The following is an 11,196-nucleotide window of genomic DNA, read 5'->3' as shown; positions in this document are numbered from 1 at the left end:
CCCCGCCGCGCCCCGCCGCGTTGTGTTGCGTTGCGTTGCTTGGCGGCCGCGTAGTGTTTACTGCCAGCCATAGCGGGGCGGCGTCGTCGGGGTGAAGCTCGAGGCGCGGCGCGCAGCGGAGCGTCTTCAATGCAGGACGAGCGACCGAGCCGAGCCAGGGCAGGGACACCCGGCCGATGAGATCTTGATTGGACTTCCATTGCCGGTGAGTGTTTTTATCTGCCTGTCACTTCGGCTATGGCCCGGGCAAAGTCTGGCTGTCCAGGTCGGCCTTCGCCTCGAAGAGCCGTGGGGCTCCTGTTTGAGATCCTCCCCTGTGTTATCCGGGATTGCCTACCCAGCCGTCGTCAGGGGCAACGGGGCCCAGTGGGTAGGCAGTCTGTCTCGCAGTCCTATGGACTCGGGTGGACGTAGTGACATACTCTGGACAGGACACAGTTTCTTGGGGGTGGATTGGATAGAAAGCCTAGCCATTGTTTTCTGTGGGCCGGTTCTCGAGTGGAACCAAGCGCCTTTCCACTTGTCCAGCCACGACGGGGTGGGGGTCACCCAGGTCCTGTCCTACCCCCGGGCCGGCCACTACACGCGTTGCGCGTTGCGTTACCTTATTGTACCTCGCCGTCGCTGGCCACCCTGAACTTCCGACCCACTTCTGCGGGTCGCCGTCTCGCCACGCCAGGCCGCGGTGGCGTGAGCGGTGCTCGGCGGTAGGGGCTGGGCAGGCGGGGCTAGGGGTGCCCCGCCTCGCCCCGCCTCGCCCCGCCTCGGCCCTATTTCTCGAAATTACTCCGTCGCACTTGGCAGTCGGTCCCGCCTCCCGCCCCCTGCGAAACTCGCTACATGATGTAGTGGCCACTTCAGTAGAGGAATGTCAGAGCACACTCTTGTTTTGGCAGGAGTTGGCAGCTATTTATGTAAACTGTCTCCAGCTGAGAATAACTAATTATTAATTGTGTGACCTTTGATTAAATTGTTTTCTTCGACCAGGCCTTGACATGGAGAAAAAGTCGAAGAGTGGTAAAAGTAAAACCCACCTTGCATTTTATGAACCACCTGCCTGTGTGAAGAAAACAAGCTCAGAAATTATCAGTGAAGCTAGGGCTGCAATTACACACAGTGAAGTGGCAAACACCTCCAAGTCGAGCTCAACAGTTATTCAGCCTGTGAACACAAAACGACCTTACACTCCACGGGATGGCCAGAGAACGCTATTTGGTCGGTCAAGAGGCACCAGCCAAAGACCGCCAAGCTCATTCAGGTAAGACTTCATTTCTTTCGTTTTTAAAATCTTACTACTTTGGCAACTGACTCTTTGTCTTGCAGCTTGCGCTACTTACAATGCCAAGATGGAGACTCTGGGGATGCAAGTTTTTCAAACAGCTTCCCTCCAAAAAGGACTGCACAACTCCAGCCAATGTCAACAAGCAGCCACACACACAGTGCAACTTTGGATATGGTGAAAGGTGATTTTAAAACAAATGTACATTGCTGAGTTCACCACTGTGGATGTGCATCTCGGATTTACATCCTTATTTCCTTTCTTACACAGAGCGGCATCTCACTTCAGAGTTTGGTTCCATTGGTGATTTTGGAAGCACAGGCGATGCTTCTTTCCCATTGGCGAATGCTTGGACTCGCTTGCCATCTATCAGTAAAATGGTTGATGCCCAGGAACTGCGACGTAAACGTAGACATCAATTCAGGGCATCTGCATCTCTCGACAACTGTAAGAAACTGAGAGATATATGAATCTTTATATATTTTTTTGTTCCATACCGATAATTTGTGTTTCTGACCAATTTTTTTATGTTCAGTACCAGAGGAGCTGGAAGGCACTGATAACCCATCAAAATTACATGCAAATGAGACTCCTGTTCGAAATGCTTACAGCAGTCCTAAAGAGCACTTTGAACGACTTTCAGACTGCTTGGATATTGCTGATCTACAAAGAGAAAGTAGTGCTCAGTTAAGCTCGCAGACTAGCAAAACACCAAGGAAACAGATGAAACATGATAATGGCTTAGTTAATACTATGAGCCCCTCTCCAAAGAATAACAGCTTGTCATCTAGTGAGAAACCACCAGAGCCATCAATGCTTTCTTTAGATGTAGGTAATCTTCCAAGTGAAATGTTGAGATTTCAAAATGTAGCTACTACTGGTCAAATTGCTAAGAAAGCGTCAATGAACTCATCGGAAATCGAACACAATCTGTTTGGTCCAAACATTACAACTGGAGCAAGAGACTCATACCCACTCACAGAAGTGGATGGTGGTGTCTTCGGTGAAAATCTGCATGGTGAGTCACATTCATAAGTAAAAACATTAAAAGAGAAAGAAGTTTACTGCTGCTCAAGGCAATCTTGGTCACTTTACTCAAAGAGAAATTCCTTCAGAGGGTTCTTTCACATGTTCCAGATCTTCACTTTGTGAGCCTAGACCAGTGGACGGAAATAGAAAATTGGCTTTTGAAAACAAATAATCTGATATAACCAATTGGGTTGGGCAAAAATTGGTCAGGGTTCCTTTTTTTTTTGTTTTGTTAGGAAAGAAAAATTAATGGCAAAGTGAGGGCTGGGCAGTTTCTCTTTGCTTATTTTAAGTTTAAAACTCCTTTGCCAGGTGAGTTTTGAAATTGAGTGTTTTGAACGTAGCTTGGTGTGTGTTGTTTTCAAAACCAGTGTTGTATTTGTAACTTTCATTCTATAAATATTTTTCATATCTGGGTCAGTCCTCTTAATTCTTTAACAATAGAAGTATATTTCTACCCTTGAGCTGGCAGCATACTCCTATCATCATACTGCAACATGTATTGAAAAATAAACCTTGAATATTAAAAACATATTTAATTCACAGCTAATGTGTCCAAAAAATTTGAGCCTGACAAGGAGTCTGCTATTTATGATAACTGTATCAATGAAGCAAAGCTAGCCAATGTGAATAAAGAAATGAAGTACCCAGAGGAAAATCTCATGACGTCAAAAACCCAACAGATCATCAACAAATTAACTGAGCTTGCCATTAATGGTAAGCTGATTTGCCCTCAATATAAACATTAACTTTTTTTCAGAGTTCACATGGAATTAACAGTTAAACTATTTTAATTTTTTTTTTCAACAGGAGGTGCTGATGCAGTGGTGATGCAAAACTTGGATGAACTCTATAATGCATTGAATGGATCAGTCTTTCAAAGAAAAGGAGACATAAGTTCAAAACTTAAAACCCAAGTTTTAAAGTGTGTTTATAGGTTTGTGGAGCGTTCTGAAGACAGTCTCCTGCTCAAACTAGCACGTGTCATATTTTGTGTAAGCTCCTTGTTACCATGTTCTGAAGAGAGTTCTTACCTTGATTGTTGTTTCTCTTTGGTAATTTGATTCCTTTTTTCTTTTTGTAATTTTTTGTCATGAAGTTGCCAGTTACTGGCAGTAATTTAGCAGGAGTGTGCAAATTAGTTTTCAAAGTTGCCAGGACCGACAAGAATGATTATCTATTCTTAGAGGGAAATATCCTTGGTAAGTTTAATTCTGCTCCATATCTTCAATGTCTTTCGTAACATTTGCTTTTTTCTACAATTTTCATTCCTTTTGCCTTTAGACCTCTTTATTGATGCCTTGGGCACAGCTAGCCCTCTAGAGGATGCAGAGGCTTGTGTTTATGGCTATGGTGCTCTCAAGTTTCTCACCATGAACAATCAACTATTGAGCCATATTCTTGATCTTGGTACTCTTGACCTCATGGTTCTTCACCTTAAAATCGTCAACTCAGTGGTAATTAAAAAAAAAAATAATCCTGGCAGTGAACTGAAACTTATGTATTGCACTTCATTGAACAGTTTTGTACCTGTTGTTGACAATTTATACTACTGTTCAATTAATCTCTTTATCAGCGCTCAGAGGGAGGTCGGCTACCAGAGCAAACCAGTCATGCCATATTTCAACTGACTGGTGCTCTCAGAAATATTGCTGGAGAGGAAACAACATTCCCCATGCTAGTAGCCAATGGTGCAGTTTCTCAACTGTGTCAGTCCATGGAGCTATTCAGCACTGACCTTGATCTTGTCACTAACATAGCTCGAACCTTCAGGTAATTTTTCTTAATATGAATCCTATTGTATGTACTTCAAACTGCAACTAAAGTTTCTTTTCACAGTATCATTTCTACCAATGATGATTGTTGTAAGGCCATAGCAAAATACAGAAATTGTACCAAACTTTTTGCTAAATTATTTTCTAAGTATCCTGGACGTCAAGACATTGTCGTGAGATTGGGCTATGCCCTGGGCAATCTGTTAGCCAAAAGTGATGATATACGCTTGCAGGTAATGCGCGAGATTGCACCGCCCTCATCCGTCTTAGTCCATAAATTCAAAATTAATTTGTTATTTTATGTTTTTTAAGCTCTTGGAAACTGATGGAGCCATGGATACTCTGATGGATTTGCTGCAATTGTACTTGCAAAAAGATCTTGACCTTGCAAGTCAAGACCCTCAGCACCACCCACAAAAAGAACAGAGTTTGCCACTGGAATCAGGATCAGATGGATCAATTGAGGATGTCATTGTCAAGGTAAAATGTGTACTTTTTTCTTACAGTATCTTGTGTTAAGTTAAGGGGCTTTCTAAAATGTTCAATTATTTCCTCAAATTTTTCAGATGATAAGGATAATAGCTAACATGAGTATGAATATGGAGGTGGGTGAACGTCTGACATGCACTCCTAAGGCTCTTATCAAGGATGGGGCTGATCTCAGCATTAGAAATGATTCTTGGGGTGATCATTTAAATGAAAAGGATAGTTCAGTGAGTATTTGCTATGCAACTTCAGATGATTAATATTGAGTTATTCGGCTGTATGATATTTATTTTCTCATGTTAATTTCCTTCTGTGCTTACTTATTTATAGATTGGAGACCGAGCTGTGAGCCTGCTACTGACTGTATTAAGACGGAAATCAGTAGCTGAAAGTGCTGAGCTTGTATTGTCAACACTTAGTACTTTAAACAACCTTACATTTTATCCTTGCGGTGCCGAGCAATCGGTTTTCAATGTCCACATCATGGATCTGTCTCAAGGTGAGCATTCTCCTCTATGATTTTTCAAATGACTAATGTCAATTTATAAAATGACTAATTTTCTTCCCTGTTGCAATTTTTTTCCTGTCAGCTTTATACACTCTTCTCATGAGCAGTTTAGATGAATGCCTGGTAGAGACTACTAAGGTGCTGGGGAATCTCACTAGATCTAAACCAGCACGGGATTTCCTACTGGAAACTGGAGGTTTGTGGGTTTCACTTGTAAATTATTTTGTTTGCATAAATTATTATTAAATCTCTCACCTTTTCCTTTTTCTCCAGGTCTCAATCAGCTTCTAAAATTCCTGCAAACTGATAACCATGAATTGTTGCGTTCTACAACTGGAGTTTTGGTTAATCTCATGGCTGATGCAGACAAAAGAGAAGCTTTGCAGCATACCCAAGGAATTTCTAGGTAATTACTGGGTAGTGACTTAGTTTCATGAGGTGATAGTTGATGGTATTAAATCATAATAAAATTATGACCTGTTTGACACCAGGCTTATAGCATTGCTCGTTTACCATGGCGAGAGTGACTGGCAACTGGCAAGCCTTATATGCCAGGTGTTATGGAACTTTTGTATTGACATGACAAATTTGAACTGGCTTGGTGCAGATCATACCTCTCAGCTCGTTGAAGTCTTAGTTGATTTTCTGGGTAAGTGCCTTTTTTTTTTTTAAAACTATCTAGAGAAAGGTGTATTGGTTTGTTGGATTTATATTTCCACTTTCATTCATCAGATGATGAGCGCCTCTTCGGAACTAGAGATTTTATTGCTGAAAACAATTCTAATGAAAATGCCCTGTCTGGGATATATCAGCAATGGGAAGAGTTTGCAGTAATAGCTACCAATTTACTGGAGAAAATTGAAACATACATGGATGGAATTCAGCAACATAGCTTACCTCCGGATTTATCTACAGGCCAACATAACAGCGTCATTAGCTCTTCAGCAAACCAATGGGAGGAGATCCCAGCTAATTCTGGTTCTATTGTACCAACACCGAATATAACCTGATTACTGTAGATTTTGTTTGTATGACCTAATTCTCCTGCATAAGGAACAGTACTGTCTTAGAATTCCAATTGTGTTTATTCCCCTATTCTATCGTATTCTTATAAATAAAAAATCCAATTTAAATTGTAATTTGCATTCAATTTTATTTCTACCTTTCTTACCATTGGCACGATACATTATCAATAGCCAGTTACGAAGCAACATCGATGGTTTCTCACCCAAATTCATATCGGGGGACGAAATTAACGTGAGGGCGTATTCAAAACACCCCTCTTTATCAAAAATCCCGCCCTCACCGCCTTCTGATCGCTGGTGTTTGGTGCGCTGCCACTGCCACGCAGAGGAAGGGGGAGTAGGAGGGGACAGGGGAGGGAGGGGTAGTCAACTTTGGCTCGCCGGCCGGGTAGATGTTGTGTTGACGTAAGTACATTCTGATAATCAAATATTTGCAACCATGCGTTTCATCCAGTCAAATTATCTTACATTTTTATCTCAAGAATCTTTGAAAACTCTCAGCAACAATTTTTTCACCTTTTCCTCTTTTCCTTCAGAACTATGTGTCACTTTCTAAGGTTAAGCCCATGTCTATGAACCAAATTGTTTGATTTCCTCTTGGACCCAAACCCTATTTGGTTTCCTCCGTCTATTATAATGTCAAATTTTGTGTCGTTTTGTAAAATTGGGAAGCTTGAAATCTTTTGTACTGGTACAGGGTGTCACTCTTAATGGTAAAACTGATTTGGTATGTCAATTTGTTAGAGGAATCAATGTAAATTTCAATCTATCATAGTGATATCAAAGTTGATATTTGTTTGTTAATGCTCTCACTACAAACAACTCAGACAGTGTCATAAATTTTCATATGTAACTGTTCTTGTTTTGTTCCAGACCAAAAAATTCTGACCATGGGAATCATGGGAATTCTACGTCTGAACACTCATTTGCTCCGTTTGACAAGGGACAAACAAGAGACATTTTTGACTCTAAGTATTCTGTCCTTAGCAGCAGTTCTGTGTAATTATATCGATATATTTTGATAGTTTTTGTTGAATTGTGGACTTCACTTAGTTGACTTTGATTACCCTTAATTTTCTCATTGACAGCTTTTGCGACGAGGCTCTTCTCTGTTCTACGATATGAGAGTGTTATCCACGAGTTTGATCCCTATTTCAATTACCGAACAACAAAATTCCTAACCGAAGAGGGCTTCTACAATTTCCACAATTGGTTTGATGATAGAGCATGGTACCCACTGGGTCGAATCATTGGTGGTATGTTTCATTGGCAATTTATCTCCAACTTTAACTGTAGTTGTGTTTGATCATCACACTTAAATTTCCTCTCCAGGCACAATATACCCAGGATTGATGGTCACCTCTGCAGCTCTCTTCCGACTTATGTGGCTTGTCAACATTACTATTGATATCAGAAATGTTTGTGTTTTCTTGGCTCCATTTTTCTCCAGTCTTACTACAGTTGTTACTTACTGTCTAACAAAGGAATTGTGGGTATGTATATGTCTCAATTCTGTATGAATATAACTTACAACACTTTCGAATTTTTAAACTGTCCAAACATTCCAAAATTTCAGGATTCTGGTGCTGGCTTGGTAGCTGCTGTTATGATATCAATAGTTCCAGGCTACATCTCTAGATCGGTGGCCGGCTCTTATGATAATGAAGGTATTTAAAAATACACAAATAGTTTCTCATCTTTAAATGTTTTTATATTTTCAACACATGTAATGTTTTGTAGGAATTGCCATATTTTGTATGCTGTTAACTTACTACATGTGGATCAAGGCAGTCAAAACAGGAACCATTTACTGGAGTACAATGGCTGCACTAAGCTACTTCTACATGGTTAGTAAAGGTAGTGTTAATCTTTAATTCTTCAAACATAGCAAAATTTACCCAAATCTATTTTGCAGGTATCATCTTGGGGAGGCTATGTTTTCCTTATAAATCTTATCCCACTGCATGTCTTGGTGCTCATGTTTACTGGACGGTTTTCTCATCGCATTTACTCAGCTTATAGCACTCTATACTGTGTTGGTACGCTGTTGTCAATGCAAGTGAGCTTTGTTGGTTTCCAGCCAATTCAGACATCTGAGCACATGCTGGTAAGATTAATAACATCAAAGTCAAGATAGATGACTGAGACAGATGAGGAAACTTACAATTTGTCTTGTCTTCTTTTTTCTTTTGCAGGCTTTGGGTGTTTTTGGTCTGTGCCAAATCTTCTCTGCTGTTGAATACCTTAAGAGTAAACTAAATAAGGAAGATTTTGAGGTGCTGTTCAGAGCCCTTATTTGGGCTATTGCAGGCATCACTACTGTCTTTGCGGCAGTGCTCACCATGAGTGGCAAGATTGCCCCATGGACTGGACGCTTTTACTCTCTCCTAGACCCCTCATATGCCAAAAATAATATTCCAATCATTGCTTCTGTTTCTGAGCATCAGCCCACATCCTGGAGCTCGTTTTACTTTGATCTTCAGATAATGGTCTTCCTGTTTCCTACGGGCTTGTACTTCTGCTTTTCCAAGTTAACTGATTCTAACATATTTATCATTCTGTATGGTGTTACCAGCATTTATTTCGCTGTAAGTAACTTATGTTTGTTGTGACATTGGATTTGACTAAATTGTCAAATTTGTACTCATCAACATTTTATTTGCTTTGCAGGGTGTGATGGTTCGTCTTATGTTGGTTTTGGCTCCTGTTATGTGTATTCTTTCGGGAATTGCTGTCTCTGCCATGCTCACCATCTACATGAAACAAGTGGATCCTTCTAAAGTTGCTGACAAAAAATCTAAGAAGTTTGACTCACACTTTACAATGAAGAGTGAAATAGCTACTGCTTTTGTGGGAATGATAACCTTCTTGTTAATTTCTTACACTTTCCACTGTACCTGGGTTACATCAGAAGCTTACAGCTCTCCCAGTATTGTTCTGTCAGCTCGTTCTCAAGATGGTTCTAGGGTACTTTTTGATGACTTCAGAGAAGCTTATTACTGGTTGAAAATGAACACACCTGAAGATGCTAAAATTATGTCTTGGTGGGATTACGGCTATCAAATTACTGCTATGGCCAACCGGACGATTTTAGTGGACAACAACACTTGGAATAATACACACATCTCTCGAGTGGGTCAGGCCATGGCATCTCCAGAAGACAAAGCTTATGAAATAATGAAGGAACTGGATGTTGATTATGTGCTTGTCATATTTGGAGGAGTAATAGGTTATTCTTCAGATGGTAAGTGAAATATTCTTTCTTATGGTTTAATTCATCCATTCAAAGCTGCATTTTAATTGTGTTTTTTTCAAATTCTTCTTTCCAGACATTAACAAATTCTTGTGGATGGTTCGTATTGGTGGTAGTACAGAAAGTGGTAGCCACATCAAAGAAACAGATTATTACTCATCGTCAGGGGAGTTCCGAGTTGACAAGGAAGGCTCTCCCACTTTGCTGAATTGTTTAATGTACAAAATGTGCTACTATCGGTTTGGACAACAATTCACTGAAATGGGAAGGCCTGCAGGTTGGGATAGAGTCCGTGGAGCTGAAATAGGTAATAAAGATTTTGAATTGGATGTGTTAGAAGAGGCCTACACCACGGATCATTGGTTAGTGCGCATTTACAAAGTGAAAGACTTGCCGAATAGAGGTACACGATAATATGAAAAACTGATTATTCAAGACCGCAGAAGCATCTTCCATGTATTGCAGAGTACATGAAAATCTTCATAATAACATTTCAATTTTTTCTTAATCAGCCTGTTAATCTCTTTGCACAATATTGATTATTGATTGTATTTTTGACTAGTATCTACTGATGACTTTGCATATGGGTGTAAAACATTTTGGTATGTGTTATTTGGGAAGATCTGATTTTCAGGACAAGTTTGTTGTGTAATATATTGTCCATGGGTGCCTATTACGAATTGCCTCTAGAATTTTATGTTAGTGTGATAGTGGAGCCGTGGAGCCCGTAACAGTACTTGGCTACTGCTTGTCTGTCTGGTGACAATGTCAAATTTTCTCCTTTACCCTTAAAAAATCAGAAGTACTTTATATTTGATTTTGATGAAGTCAAACTATACAGAGTGCTCTTGATATTTGTCTGCCAACTTGTATTAACTTTCATGAACTTTAGTGTTACTCTTACATGTTTCTGCACACATCGAATTTTTGAGAAATTTAACATTTCCTTATACTCATTCACCAGTACTGTAACAGTTGCTGATACTTTTTTTTGCCTTTGTAAATTAATTGCAACTTATAAAGTCATGTTACTGATCTACATTGTGCCTAGTCATGACTATGAGACTTGCCAGGAACTGTTACAAACTAGAAATTTTAAAAAAAGTCATTTAGGAACATATACAAATGTTTTCGTACATGCTGTTATTAAGATAGAAAGTTCCCCTTTGAAGAATCAAGATCAATTAAGGGGGTTTATCAATGCTTAGATAAGTGCTACAAGTGGGCTCAAACCTTAGTCTAGTTAACATGTCCACTCTGATTAAATTGTGGAAGGAGAGTATGGCTCTCCCTTTGTTGTAGGCATGTAAAGAAATGCACAAACTTCCAAATTCACACCGAAGCTGAGTTGTTATGTTTGTTTCGGTTTGTAGATGGAAGACAAAGAAAGTGTAAATATTGCATGCTGAGTAAGGTTTTATCTAGTATAGTATTTTTGTTATGGATTCTACAGCTTCCTAATGGGTTGGTCACTAGTTGCAAGGATGAATGACTGACATGTGTGTATGTGTTTCGCATTGATAAATTAGCTGCATACAGCCATGATTGTGTGTTTTTTCCCCCTCATAATTTTCCTTTAACAGTTTTCAACACAGTTGCTCACTTGTGGAATCTCTATTAACAGTTGGTTCCATATTCCTATCATCATCTATCTGTCGCATGATCATTTCAGTGGGTATTACATAACTGGGAAGGTGACTTTGAAATCAACAATGTTAATCTAAGGATCCAACAGACCAGTTTATTTTACAATTTAACAGAAAAACAGCTTTTAAAGTAATTTTTTATAAAATGAACACATTTTCCTTTCCATGATAACAACCTATTAGGGGAAGGAATGT

At 39.8% G+C, this 11,196-nt stretch overlaps 2 protein-coding genes across 5 annotated transcripts; both read left to right on the top strand.

Annotated features, from left to right (window-relative positions):
• The first annotated feature begins 20 nt into the window (after nucleotides 1-20).
• Nucleotides 21-6,216, top strand: LOC117643779 (armadillo repeat-containing protein 2). Of its 2 annotated transcripts, none has more exons than XM_034382858.1 (18): nucleotides 21-205; nucleotides 988-1,258; nucleotides 1,324-1,463; nucleotides 1,550-1,726; nucleotides 1,815-2,297; nucleotides 2,855-3,025; nucleotides 3,119-3,303; nucleotides 3,408-3,510; nucleotides 3,593-3,765; nucleotides 3,885-4,081; nucleotides 4,148-4,316; nucleotides 4,396-4,563; nucleotides 4,650-4,796; nucleotides 4,900-5,068; nucleotides 5,160-5,273; nucleotides 5,351-5,483; nucleotides 5,569-5,726; nucleotides 5,810-6,216. In XM_034382858.1, exons 2-18 carry the CDS (start codon nucleotides 996-998, stop codon nucleotides 6,085-6,087), a joined length of 3,228 nt encoding a protein of 1,075 aa, XP_034238749.1. In that variant the 5' UTR covers nucleotides 21-205; nucleotides 988-995; the 3' UTR covers nucleotides 6,088-6,216. The 2 variants fall into 2 exon arrangements, with proteins under 2 accessions (XP_034238749.1, XP_034238748.1); XM_034382857.1 differs by lacking the exon at nucleotides 21-205 and adding an exon at nucleotides 756-914.
• Nucleotides 6,217-6,444: 228 nt separating this feature from the next.
• LOC117643613 (dolichyl-diphosphooligosaccharide--protein glycosyltransferase subunit STT3A) lies at nucleotides 6,445-10,897 on the top strand. 3 transcript variants are annotated; one of them, XM_034382595.1, is made up of 10 exons: nucleotides 6,445-6,507; nucleotides 6,976-7,101; nucleotides 7,191-7,358; nucleotides 7,435-7,595; nucleotides 7,679-7,769; nucleotides 7,843-7,949; nucleotides 8,018-8,209; nucleotides 8,298-8,690; nucleotides 8,773-9,346; nucleotides 9,432-10,897. In XM_034382595.1, the coding sequence occupies exons 2-10, from the start codon at nucleotides 6,993-6,995 to the stop codon at nucleotides 9,767-9,769; spliced, it is 2,133 nt and encodes a 710-aa protein (XP_034238486.1). In that variant the 5' UTR covers nucleotides 6,445-6,507; nucleotides 6,976-6,992; the 3' UTR covers nucleotides 9,770-10,897. The 3 variants fall into 3 exon arrangements, with proteins under 3 accessions (XP_034238486.1, XP_034238487.1, XP_034238488.1); XM_034382596.1 differs by lacking the exon at nucleotides 6,445-6,507 and adding an exon at nucleotides 6,518-6,659; XM_034382597.1 differs by lacking the exon at nucleotides 6,445-6,507 and adding an exon at nucleotides 6,811-6,829.
• Nucleotides 10,898-11,196: the final 299 nt, after the last annotated feature.

This window comes from Thrips palmi, unplaced genomic scaffold (assembly GCF_012932325.1).
Source record: "Thrips palmi isolate BJ-2018 unplaced genomic scaffold, TpBJ-2018v1 HiC_scaffold_17, whole genome shotgun sequence".
Classification (NCBI taxonomy): domain Eukaryota; kingdom Metazoa; phylum Arthropoda; class Insecta; order Thysanoptera; family Thripidae; genus Thrips; species Thrips palmi.
Note: the sequence above shows the minus strand (reverse complement) of the source record. Positions and strands in the feature narration are given on the sequence as shown.

Bases quoted from the DNA above. Each gene is read 5' to 3' on its own strand.
- LOC117643613 (XM_034382595.1), top strand. From the start codon at position 6,993: ATGGGAATCATGGGAATTCTACGTCTGAACACTCATTTGCTCCGTTTG. The intron at 7,359-7,434 runs GTATGTTTCATT...TTTCCTCTCCAG, and splicing joins ACTGGGTCGAATCATTGGTG to GCACAATATACCCAGGATTG. The intron at 7,950-8,017 runs GTTAGTAAAGGT...TCTATTTTGCAG, and splicing joins CACTAAGCTACTTCTACATG to GTATCATCTTGGGGAGGCTA.
- LOC117643779 (XM_034382857.1), top strand. From the start codon at position 869: ATGTCAGAGCACACTCTTGTTTTGGCAGGAGTTGGCAGCTATTTAT. The intron at 3,766-3,884 runs GTAATTAAAAAA...TCTCTTTATCAG, and splicing joins TTAAAATCGTCAACTCAGTG to CGCTCAGAGGGAGGTCGGCT. The intron at 4,317-4,395 runs GTAATGCGCGAG...ATGTTTTTTAAG, and splicing joins GTGATGATATACGCTTGCAG to CTCTTGGAAACTGATGGAGC.